The sequence below is a fragment of the Pteropus vampyrus genome, unplaced genomic scaffold (genome assembly GCF_000151845.1).
Source record: "Pteropus vampyrus isolate Shadow unplaced genomic scaffold, Pvam_2.0 Scaffold144, whole genome shotgun sequence".
Classification (NCBI taxonomy): Eukaryota; Metazoa; Chordata; class Mammalia; order Chiroptera; family Pteropodidae; genus Pteropus; species Pteropus vampyrus.
The window spans coordinates 2,672,677-2,684,419 of record NW_011888925.1 but is presented as its reverse complement, the minus strand read 5'-3'; the positions used below and the strand labels follow the sequence as shown (position 1 = coordinate 2,684,419).

The window sequence follows — 11,743 nt, the reverse complement described above, 5'->3', positions numbered from 1 at the left end:
CCTTGAGAGATGTAATTTTAAAAGGGATACTATTTACAATAGCAACAAGATGACAGAGTATCTAGGAATAAATCTCAAAAGATGCATAAGATCTTTATGATAAAATTTATAAAATTGAATCGCAAGACATCAAAGGCGGCAAAAATAAAAAAGATATACAGTAGTCCCCCCCTTATCTGTAAGAGATACATTCCAGGACTCCAAGAAATGCCTGAAACCCAGGATAGTATCAAACCCTATATATACTATATACATACATGTCTATAATAAAGTTTAATTTGTAAAAGATTAACAACAAGAAGTAATAAGAAAATAGAACAATTATAACTTAGTAAGTTTTGATGAATGTGGTCTCTCTCAAAATATCTTATGATTCTTTACTCACGCTTCTCCTTGTGATAAAGCGAGATGAGGGCACAATGCCTAGGTGAGGAGAGGAAGTGAGGTGAATGACGTAGGCATCGTGACGTAGCCCGAGGCATCGTGACGTAGCCCGAGGCATCGTGACGTAGCCCGAGGCATCGTGACGTAGCCCGAGACATCACGACGTAGCCTGAGGCTACTGTAAGAGTTACCTGAACACAAGCACTATGTAGGACACTGCAGCAGTGGCTATGAGCACCCAGATGGCTACTAAATGACGAACGGGTAGGTAGCGTATACAGTGTGGATACACTGATCAAAGGGATGATTCACATCCTGGGCAGGACTGAGCGGGACTGCCTGAGAGTTATTTCATCATTAATCTTCACACAAAGAGTAGGCCTGACAGCTTTCACATCCTGGGCAGGGACAGTTCTGCCCCTGTCACAGGAGGGAAAGCTACTCAGACTGGTGTCCAATTTAAAACTTGTGAATTCTTTATTTCTGGAATTTTCCATTTAATATGTTCAGACTATGGGGAACTGAAACCACGGCAGGTAAAGGGGGATTACTGCACCACATTCTTTAACAAGAAGACTCAAAATTGTAAAGATGTCAGTTCTCCCCAAATTGATCTATGGATTCGATGCCATTCCGAATTCAATTCTCAAAATGTTTTTTTGTAGGACTTGGTACGCTGAGTCTAAAATTTATATGGAAAAACAAAATGTAAGAATAGAAAAAAAAAAAACGCGCTCTGTCCAGTAGCCGTACTTCTTATAAATCTGTACCAATTCAATCAACGTGCTATTGGCAGAAGGACAGATCAAGGGATGGAATGACGAGCCCCAAAACAGACACCCCCACACACGTGGGAACTCCACGATGGAGCTGGCACTACAGGGCGGTGAGGAAAAGACAGATTTCTCAATAAGTGATGCAGGAAACAGTGGTTATCTATCTGGGAAAAGCTGAAATTGGGTCCCTATGAGGGAGAAGCATGTTTCCAAGTAGAGGGCTGTGAGTCACGCGGAGACTCGCTGGAGGACGCAGGACCTGAGGGCAGAGCAGTGGTGGATGTGGCAAAGTCTCAGCTGTGAGCGACCCTCCAAAGAGCAGCTGCAGCAGCGTGGCGAGGATGGCAGCCAGACCGGAATGGGTTAAACATCGAACTGGAAGTGAGAAAGGAAACTGGGAGGGGTAGCAATTCCTGAGAAATTCTGCTTTGAAGGGAAGCAGAGAAATGGGTGGGGATGTGGGACAAGAGAGAGTCGCTTTGTCTTAAGACAGGCGATTCCGTCTAATGACACAGGCGTGAGAGGCGATGGATGCAGCAGCAAGGCTTTCAGAGGCGAGGGCCATGAGCAGGGACAGTCCCGCTCCTGTCACAGGAGGGAAAGCAGTAAAGATGGCTCAGGTCCAGCCAGGCTGGGGGATTCGAAGGTGAGAATATAAAAGCGTGACCCGCACGATGAGGTCACAGTGGAGGGAGGTTTGAGGAGAGAGTGGGGACATTGCTAACTGGTGGTGGAATCGCCGGCAGCCTGTGCGAAGTGCTCGTTTAAGGTTTGTGGCTGTGAATTTCCGGGGAAAATCCTGCCGCAGTCGTGTGCTGTCTCTCTGGCCGCATTCAGTGGGTCCGAGGCCAGGGAAGAGGGTTTGGCTAGGATCATGGGGAGCCAGGTGAGGGGAGCAGAGGGAGACAGGAACCAGGAAGCTAAGAGTGTCTACAGGGGCGAGATGTAAAAGATGACTGGAACCTGGTTAGGAGGGGACGAGATAGGGGATGAAGGACGATGCAGAAGTGGTGGGTTCGACAGATGAGACAGTTGGCCGCGGCGGAGCACGCAGAGTAAGGGCTGCAAGGGTCGAAGGCAGGTCCGCGCGCCCGCCGGGACCCGCTCCAGCCTGCGCTAGGCGTGGTGGCTGAACTAAGGTGCAGGAAAAGCTTGCTGCAGGTGAGGATGGCAAGAAACCGAGCGGCCAGGCCGTGGACCGAGTCATCCACCTGGATCTAGAAGCCCAGGCAAAGGTCACAGAAGCATCAGGGAGGAAGACGGGGTTGGAAGGAAGGTCTCGGATTGAGGAGTGACAGCGAGTGGCTGGATGGCAACAACGCCTTCTCTCCTTGTTAGTACCCCAAGCTCAGGCCCTAGGATGGGGAGGCCAACGTGGATCTTTAGAATTTACAGACATTCGATATTTTACCCCTCAAAGCAAATTCGAGAGGTCAGCGTAACTACCCCTCTTAGGGTGAGGAACTGAGGCTCAGCAAGAAGACGCGCCGCGCCTGGGGCCCTCCAGCCAGGAGGCGGCGGGGCCTGGACCCCACCCCTGCACGCCTTGCGTGCCCTGCTCAGGTCACCTGGGTAGTTCCGGCAGCCCCCCGCGGTGCTCCCCCGCCGCCAGGTGCCATCGTAGAGGGTGGTGTTCCATTTGCGGAAAGTCCGGCTCTTGAGGGCGTCGGGCGTCAGGTTGCAGATCTCCAGGCGGGTGAACTCGCGCATGAAGTCTCGGAATGACATCCTGGGGGTCGAGGAGCAGAAGCGGGCCACGGTCCTCAGCCACGACACACAGGGACGTGGCAAGGGGTGGATTTGTGGGGTTTGGGAGGTACGAGGCCCCGAGAGGAGCCAGACTGAGGAGGGGGCAGCTCACCAGAACTCCCCGTCCTCCATCTTGATCCGGAGCTGCTCGCGTTCATAAGGGTCCACATTGTTCCACTCCGAGGAGCTGTGGGGAGATGGGTGCTGCCAGGGGCTGCTGGGCACCGACCGGCCCAGCCTCTGTCCCTGGGGGCCTGTCCTCCCATAGCCCAGGTCAGGAGGCTTCCTCAAGGTCAAGACTGTAGATCCCAGTTCCGGGGATTGCCTTGTCAGAGCCAGGTCAGACATCCTGAGCATGCGCACAGGCTGGGCTCAGGGGCCAGCGTGGCCTGCGCTTGGTCGGGGCAGTCCCCAGACCCAGGAACATGAAGATAGGCCCCTCTGGTCAATCCTGAGCCCACCCCACGCTGGCAGACCTTGGAGCAGAAATGCCAGTGACACTGATCAGCCTCCCCAAGCCTTCCTGGCCAGCGCCCACTGCCCCTCACCGGTCACTCCAGGCTCCTGTCCACTCCACCTCGCCCCACGGGTTCCGCATCCGGATCAGGCTCACCATCTGGCCCTGGTAGTTCACCTGTTCCCAGAGCTCCCATCAGCACCTGCCTCCAGCATGCACGTCAACACCCCTTGACCCCACTTCGGTCTTGCCCAGCCCCATCAAGAGCCCAGCATACCACACACCGGAAGTGGAAATGCCAGGGATTTACCATGAGGGAGGCAGCTATGTACACAAACCACAGCAAGAAAGGGCAGGACAAGATAAACATATCAGGACGAAAGTCCCCAGGAGACATAAAAATGCTACTACAGGAGAGCCAGCTCCTCCCACAGCCTGGTCACAGGCCAGAGGGGCAAGAAAGAGCAGGAGCAGGGAGGCCCCGGCAGTACCTGCTTGGCCCCAGTCACAGAATAAGCGTGGCCCTTCACCAGCTTCTTGAAGGTGACGGCTTCCATGTCTAGAACACTGGAGATCTGCACAAAGACACATGTACAGTGGTCAGGGGTGAGGTTCCAGAGACCTGGTCAGTGTCCCCCGCCCCCAGGCCAGAGATGAGCCCTGAGGTCTTGGACATCCACCCTTGCACATACAGCAGCTACCGGCAGTGGCAGGCAGAGCCCCTGATCTCTTTCAACTCATTATCTCGACACATACATGCTGTCCCTAGGTACCGGGTCAGATGCCCTGCAGATGCTCACAGGCTGGGCACAGGGGCCTCCACCCAGGTGCCTCCACCAATGCTACCACTAGTAGGGGGCGCCTGGGCGTACCCACTGATACCGCTTTTGGCCAGAGCTGGCCAGACCCTGTGCAAACACATGGGGTTAGAGCAGAGGATGCAGTGACGGTGGGGGCAGAGCCCGTTACCAAGGACGAGGTCTGAGGATGAGTCATGGGAACAGAAGAGAGTGAATTCAGTGAGCGCAGGACTGAGGCTAGGTTGACAGGAGCTAGGACTAGGGAAGAGCTGAGATCTAAGCCAGTGAACCGGACAGCAATGGGCATGGCGTTAGAGGACAGGAACGAGGAGCGGAAGGTCAGGAAAATAAGCTGAGGTCTGGCGGACAGGAACGATGCCAGGCACGGAGGTGGAGGACGACGGGACTGAAGCGATGGATGAAGCCGGGTGAGGCTCCAGATGGTGTGGGGTGAAGGACGGGGTCTGGAGTAACGCCTGGGTTAACAGTGAGGCTGGGCTAGGTTGGGAGAGGGAACCGCTGAAAGACGAGACAGGTCACTGGCTGGAGGATGAGGGTCAGGGCTCGAGGGACAGGCTCAGAGCACTCACGTCAATGGAGCAGCCCAGCAGGGAGCCCCGCTCCAGAGCCTTGAGGATGATTTGGTAGAGGTCGCTGGGCGCCTTGCGCAGCTCATACCACTCGGTGACACCGCCTGTGAAGTCCTCGAAGCCCTCCGAGGTGCTGCCACCTGATAGGGCCTCGTAGCTGCCATTTACCCTGTGGGTGGTCCCAGGTCAGTGCCCCCGGACCACTTAGGACCCGGAACCCCAGAGCGGCCCGCGGCTGTCCCCAGGGCCCCTACTCACTTGGCATAGGCCTTCTCAAGCAGGGCGCTCCAGAACTCATTGCCTTGGGCAGAGTGCACGAACACCAGCTTCCCGTCCTTGATGGGCAGCAGGTCATCCACGACGACGTCCACCCACTCCCCAAACTGCCACAGCTGTGCGGGGGCGGGAGCACAGTGACTGCCTGCATTGAGATCTCCCCGGCCTGAGCTCAAGCCTCAGCTCTGCCACTTACTAGATCTTGATCCTAGATCATGTATCCCAAGTACAGGACATCAAGCAAGTGATCCTCTCCAAGCCTCGGTTTCCCTACTCGTAAAAGGGAACAGCAGTACTTTCCACACGGAGAAAACTACCGCGAGAAAACTAACGTGATCACGAAGGTAAAACTTTTTGGGTAGCATTGGCCGTGTTTTTGAAACAGACCAAGGTGCCTCCTCAGGCATCTTGAGAAGTTGGAAAGCTCGGGAGCCCGGGCTCTCCCAGAACTAGCCCCCTTTAAGCCAAGCTCCCTACCTCTACCCTCCCCATTCTAGGCCTGTGTGTGTGTGTGTGTGTGTGTGTGTGTGTGTGTGTGTGTATGTGCGCGTGCGCGTGCGTGTGCGTGTGCGTGTGTTTGTAGGAGTGGGTCCAGGGATATGGTATGTAAAGTGGGTGTGGGCCTAAAACGTGAAATCCATATCCTTCAACCACAAGATGGGTGGGGTTCCTTCAATCAAGGGGTTTGCTTCAGAGATGCCAGAGAGCCAGGTTTCCCAAGAGGTGGGGAGGAGTCAGGTAGCCTGGGGCCGGAAGCGACCTAGTGCTGTGGGGGCATGAAGAGGTGGGCCCAAGGAGCAGCGGTTGAGGGGTGTTGAGCTGGCCAATCAGAGGCCGGGCGGGGGGGGGGGAAGCAGATTGGAGGAGTGAGGGAAGGGAGTGGGGGGAAAGGGCAGTGAGGCCACGCCCTCTGCAGACAGCATGGGCAGGTGCGGCACTAGGCCAAATGCGATCTAACTGTGGGGTCCTGTTAACAGGTGGGTGAGGATGGAGCAGGGTAAGGGTGTCCCCTGACTAGGTAGAAAGAGAAAGACACCCAGGAATCCCCAGAACAGAGCTAGGGCCACCGAGGGGGTGTGTCTCCCAACACCATCTCATTAAAAATTCACTAACGTGATTTGAAAAATGGGCCCTGTGTGTAAACAACATCCGGAAAAAAGCTGGTTTAAATAGACTTAATCTGGAGTCGTTCTTTTCTGCAGGGCTCTGTCAGAGGATAGAGGTTGCCAGGAGGAGTTGGGGGCGGCCAGGAGACAAGGCCGTGGGTAGAGACTCGTTTTTTTCAAATGGGGAAACTGAGACCCTGGGGAGGAAAAAGGATTTGTCCCACGGGATACAACACAGAGATCTTTCTATTCTTCAAGCACTTTCTCCCTCAAACGCTCGACTACCCAGGACAACTGCCAACCGAAATACCTGTCCGACTGTTTCATACATGACAGATCCGAGATGGCATCGAGAGGTCAAATACTTTCTAGAGGGAGGGTTGGTCCCTGCAGGGTTTGGCCCTGAGCCACCCTAACTTCAGGCTGCGATGGTCATCAGTCCTCACCTCCTCTAGTGCCCGCTGCCCTCTCTCCTCACGCCCCTGATCCTCACCTGGAAATGGAAGATGCCAGCGTAGCCATCCTGGAAGCTTTGGCCATGCGGAACCACTCGGTGCAGGAGGGTGTCATTGAGGGTAAGAGAGGCGATGGCAGCCAGGAGCCAGCAGTCCCCTGGGATGTGAGACCTACATCAGGCCTGCTCTAATCTGCTCCCATGGTGCACCTGTGTGTCCAAACTGGGGAGAACCCGGGGTTCCCTGGGCAGCGTACCCCTCGACTTACAGAAAAGGCCCAGGAATCTGGGCAAACCAGCCCCAGAACTGATAGCCAGAGCCTGCCTGGGCTTGCAGGAGGGAGGGGTTGGGGCACAGCCAGAAGGAACGGGCAGGGGGGGACTCCTATGGAAAAAACATCCAGAACTCCCCAGGGCCTACCCAGTGCTCCCTGGCAGATGTCTGTGCGGGTGGCTCCATCCACGATGAACTGGGGGTTGGAGAGCAGCTCCTGCAAGAGACCCAGAGTCTTGTCTCTGGGCCAGCCTCTCCCAGAAACTGGAACCCACCCACTCCAGACCTCACTCCCCACTAGGGACCTGGAGTCCTGTGCCATTCCTCACCCAGGATAGGGGTAAACTGAATCCTACCCAGGGTAGCGTCTCACCGTGGGACGCTTCCACTTGATGCCATAGATTTTGGAGGAGTTGGGGCCCAGGTCCTTGTAGCCCAGGCTCTGGGGCACTGGGGGGAAGGCATCATCCCGGAAGAGGGTCCCACTCTGCAGACACTGAGCCCGCAGCTGTTCGTAATCCTGGCCCAGGTACTTGATAGCGTTTTCATGGCGGCCCAGGCCCAGCTCCTTGGCCCGCTGCTTCTGCACTTGTGCAGACACCCCGGTGCAGTACACAGGGGTGATAAACTCCTCAGCCATCCTGCAGGACAGATGGGCCTATTCAGAACCCATGCCATCCCAGGACTAGAACTGGGCCTCCTGCCTGCCCCTACCCACCCTTCCCTACCTCTCTGCTCCCCTCACAGGACTCTGCTACCTCCCTCTGCTCCCAGGCGAGGGGCTTCCCAGCCCCGCCGCTTGTGCTGGCCACCATCTCCCCAGCCCCTACCCCCAGCACAATGCTACCACCTCTTCTTTCCCAGATGCCATTGTCCTGGGCCTGCAGTCCTGTGGTGGGCCAGCCAGTCAGCTAGGTGGAGCAGGGCGGAGCCCAAGATAACACAGGGCATGGGAAGGTGGGAGACTTCCAGAAGGGCCTCTTTGACCCTGTTTGCCTGCCTATAACCCCTTCCCCAAACTAGCCAAGCTCCTACTCACTGCTCCCTTTCCCTGGCTTTGGGGCTGAGAACGCCAGGCAGTCGGGGTCCCCTCCCCCAGGCCCCTGAGACAGACCGGGTGATCAGGGCGCTAGGCCTCTGTCTCTTCCCCTCTGGCCTTCCCCCAGCCCAGCCTTTGGAGATCTGGTGAGCTCAGGCTGGGGCGGGCGCCGGGGCAGTAGGACTTCCCAAGAATCCGCCCCTGTCTCCCCGCGCTCGGAGGGCCCGGGGCAGGGGAAGACCCTCAGCCCGGGAGCAATGGCCGGGATCGGAAATCTCGACTCCGACACCCAGCTCCTTACCTGGAGGAGTGTTTAGGGGATCGCTGCGGTCCCTGAGGCTGGCTTCCCGGGTGGCAGCTCAGGGCAGGGCCCAACCAGGAAGAGCGCTCCTCCCCGCCCTCCTCCTGCGGCCCCTCCGCCCTCCTGCCTCCCTCCTTCTTCTCTTCCTCCGGCTCCTACCCCGCTTCCTCTCGCCTCTCCTTTATCTCTCGGGCACCTTCTCTGACTATCTCTCTTACTCACGGTGTCTCCCCGCCCCTCCCTCCTCAGGCCCGCGGCCAATTCCGCGTGAGGACAAATTAGCAAAAGGCAGGGTTGTCCCTGGGGAGGGGCCAGCGCCTGTCACTGGGGCCCCGACAGAAGGGCACCGCGGGGGAGGGGCAGGGCAGGGGGTATTTTTAACCAGGGGCAGCAGCTCGAGTTGCAGGGCCAAGCGGCTCCACCCGACGCGGCGGCCCGGGAGGGCATTCCCGGGCGTTGGGGCGCGGCACCGCGGCCTCCCGCAGCCCCCAGCCCGGCGGCGCCCGTCCCTGGGCTCCTCCTCCGCGCCCTCCTCCGCGCGGCCACTGCTGTCCTTACCCCCCACCCCTGCTGGGTCCTCAGCGCGGCGCCGAGATTTCCTCGGGCTGCGGCAGCTGCTCGGCGGAGGGGCCGGGCGCGGCCGGCGGTGAGCGGACCTGACCCCTGCCCCGCTGCCGCACGCTGCAAACGGCAGCCCCACCCCGCCGGGCCCGCGCCGCAGCCCGGTTCCCGGGCAGGGCCAACTCCCCGCCCCCACTGCCCCGGAGCCCTGGGGAGTAAGGCTCCCGGCATCTGGGCGCGGTGCGGGAAACCGGTCCCCCAGGCCGGGGCTCCCTGGGTGACCTTGGGTGAGTCCCTGTCCCTGTCGGCCTTGGCTTCTCTGTTCGCGCAGCGAATGGGACAGAGATGAGCAATTGTGGGGGCCCATCTTTCTCTTGCGCCATGGGCTATCTTGAACCCGGAGACTGCGAGAGGTGGGCTTCCCTGCGGTTTCCCCTTAGCTCTCGGCCCGCCCTCCTGGGAGCGCCCATGTGACACCTTACCCAGAAGGGGGCGGCAGAAGCTTTGAGCCGGAGGGTAGGCCCACTTGGGACCCGGAGAACCTGCCAACAGAACTGCAAGTTGAAGAACAAGGAGGGAGAGGGACGGCGGTGGTCCCCCTGCTCAGGTCCTTTCAATGACCTTGGGGGCCCCAGAACAGCAGCTATTGCAGCTCTTAATAGGAAGTATACACAGCATTTTGTTGGGGGAAACAGTGCATAGCTCTTCTGGAACTTAGGACCTGTGACTCCAAGAAGGTTAAGAGCCGCTCATCTAATCTGACCCCACTGTCACTCCCAGTTTACAAATTAAGAAACTTGAGGCCTGAGAGGGTGTGGCTTGCTGAGCTCCCTCACCTGGTGAGTCAGGGCTGGAACCCGCTGCTGGGCCCTTTGCTCTTCAGTTCAGCATTTGTGTGTTCAATCGTGACTAAATCCTTCTGGCAGGTCTTTGCACAACAGACACTCATGACTAGGCCGGCCAGCTCTGCGGCCAGAGGGGGTTCTCCTGGTCTAGTTGAGGGGATTAAGGAAGTTGATTCCTGATGCACAAGTAGGAGTTAACTAGGTAGCCAGGTGCTGGAGAGGGTGTTCCTAGCAGGAAGAACACTGTGCAAAGGTCCAGAGGCCAGGGGAACACATGTCTATGAGGGGAACTGCAAGCGGCCCTTGCGATTAGATCACAGGGAGCAGGGGCCTGGGAGAGGAAAGATGCTCTGCAGTGGTAGCAAAGGTCCCCCCTCCCGCCAAAGCATTCTGGCTCAGCCTATGTGTCCCACAGTCCTCAAAATCACTTTCATAAACCTGTCACTCCTGACTGCATCCACCGTTCACCAAAGGATACTGACACCCCCTATATGTGCCAAGCACTGTGCCTGCCTGGGCATAAGAGGGCGAAGACCCATGGCCTCAGCCCCCTCTGAAGGAGACAGACGTCATCGCAATGACTACCCTACAATTAACTGGGGAAGCCTTAGCTTCCTCAGAGCTTATAACCGAAGCCCTATCTAGTGTAAGGGTCAGGATAGGCATAAATCAGACACGGAGTTATGGCAGGGCTGGGGGAGACCGCCCTGGCACAGTGGAGGAACAGGACTATGTTTAGTGTTGCTTGAGTAGAGAGGAGAAAGGGAAGGAAGAGTTATGGCAGGGCTGGATAGGCTGGAGTTTAGATTTTCTTCTACTTAGGTAGAAGACTGCTCAGGTTTGTATAAGTAAAGGAGAAGGGTACATGGGAGTGGGTTGGATGAGGTGAGAGGTGACTCAGGTAGTCCAGATAAAAGACCAAGGAAAAAGAATGGTAGCTCAAATTAGGGGTGTTGATGGGCACAAGAGAGAAGTAGATGGATATGATAACTATTTAGTATACACCATATCAAAATTTAACTCACACTGGATCATACACCTAAATATAAATGCTAAAACTATAAGACTTCTAGAAGGAAGCATAGGGAAAATCTTAATGGTCTTGGATTTGGCAAAACTTCCTTAAATATGACACAAAAAGCACAAACAATAAAAGAAAAAATAAAATTGAATTTTATTAAAACAAAATACTTTTGTTTTTCGAAAGGCACTATTATGGAAATGAAAAGACAGGCCATAGCCTAGGAGGAAATAATTGCAAAAGTTATATCTGATGAAGGACTTGTATTTAGAATATCTAAGTAACTTTTACAACTTAAAAAGTAATCTAATAAAAATAGGCAAAAGATTTGAACAGACATCTCACCCAAGAGGATATTTGAATGGCAAATAGGATGAAAAACCACTCGGCACATTATTTACTGGGGAAATGCAAATTAGATACTGGAAGGCCCACCATCACACATCTACTAGAACTGCTAAAATTAAAAACCCTGACCATACCAAGCCTTTGCAAGCATATGGAGGAACTGGAACTCCCAGACGCTGCCGGCAGGAACTCAGAATGACCACTTTGGAAAACGGTTTGGCAGTTTCTTAAAAAGTTAAACATATATTCGGCCATAACTAGAAATGAGTTATCAAGATACAGAAAGGTGGCGGAAACTCAAATGCCTATTGCTAAATAAAGGAAGCCAGTGTGAAACGCTACCTACTGTATAAGTTCAACTATATGACATTCTGAAAAAGGCAAAAATAGAGACAATGGAAAGATCAGTGGTCATTGGGGGTTCAGGGGAGAAGAGAAGGGTAAATAGGTGGCACATGGCATTTTTAGGGCAGTGAAACTATTTCTATTACACTGTAATGGCAGATACATGGCATTATAGATTTGTCAAACCCATAGAATACACAGCAGCTGAGAGTGAACCTTAATGTAAACTTGGACTTTAGTTAATAATAATGTGTCGATATTGGTTCATCGATTGTCACGAGTGTACCACACTAATGCAAGATGTTAATAGAAGAAACTGTGTGGGAGGGAGAGGGTTTTCAGGGAATTCTCTACTGAGCAATTTTTCTGTAACCTTAAAACTGCTTTAAAAAATAAAGTCTATCTTAAAAAGAAGAA

At 55.0% G+C, this 11,743-nt stretch overlaps 1 protein-coding gene across 4 annotated transcripts in view; it reads right to left on the bottom strand.

Annotated features, from left to right (window-relative positions):
• The window catches only part of CAPN1 (calpain 1), a 20,534-nt gene extending 11,670 nt beyond the window's left edge, over positions 1–8,864 (bottom strand). Inside the window, exons 1-10 of one of the 4 annotated variants that reach the window (XM_011368798.2) lie at positions 8,765–8,864; positions 7,240–7,507; positions 7,014–7,083; positions 6,632–6,750; positions 5,015–5,148; positions 4,757–4,925; positions 3,858–3,941; positions 3,458–3,543; positions 3,022–3,096; positions 2,729–2,889 (exon numbers count right to left, since the gene is read on the bottom strand). In XM_011368798.2, coding sequence (XP_011367100.1) covers positions 2,729–2,889; positions 3,022–3,096; positions 3,458–3,543; positions 3,858–3,941; positions 4,757–4,925; positions 5,015–5,148; positions 6,632–6,750; positions 7,014–7,083; positions 7,240–7,506 — 1,165 coding nt within the window. In that variant the 5' untranslated portion in view covers position 7,507; positions 8,765–8,864. Of the gene's footprint in view, positions 1–2,728; positions 2,890–3,021; positions 3,097–3,457; positions 3,544–3,857; positions 3,942–4,756; positions 4,926–5,014; positions 5,149–6,631; positions 6,751–7,013; positions 7,084–7,239; positions 7,525–7,716; positions 7,736–8,206; positions 8,360–8,764 lie in introns of those variants that run through there. The other 3 variants (XM_011368797.2, XM_023535756.1, XM_023535755.1) reach the window with 3 other exon arrangements.
• Between the last annotated feature and the right edge of the window lie 2,879 nt (positions 8,865–11,743).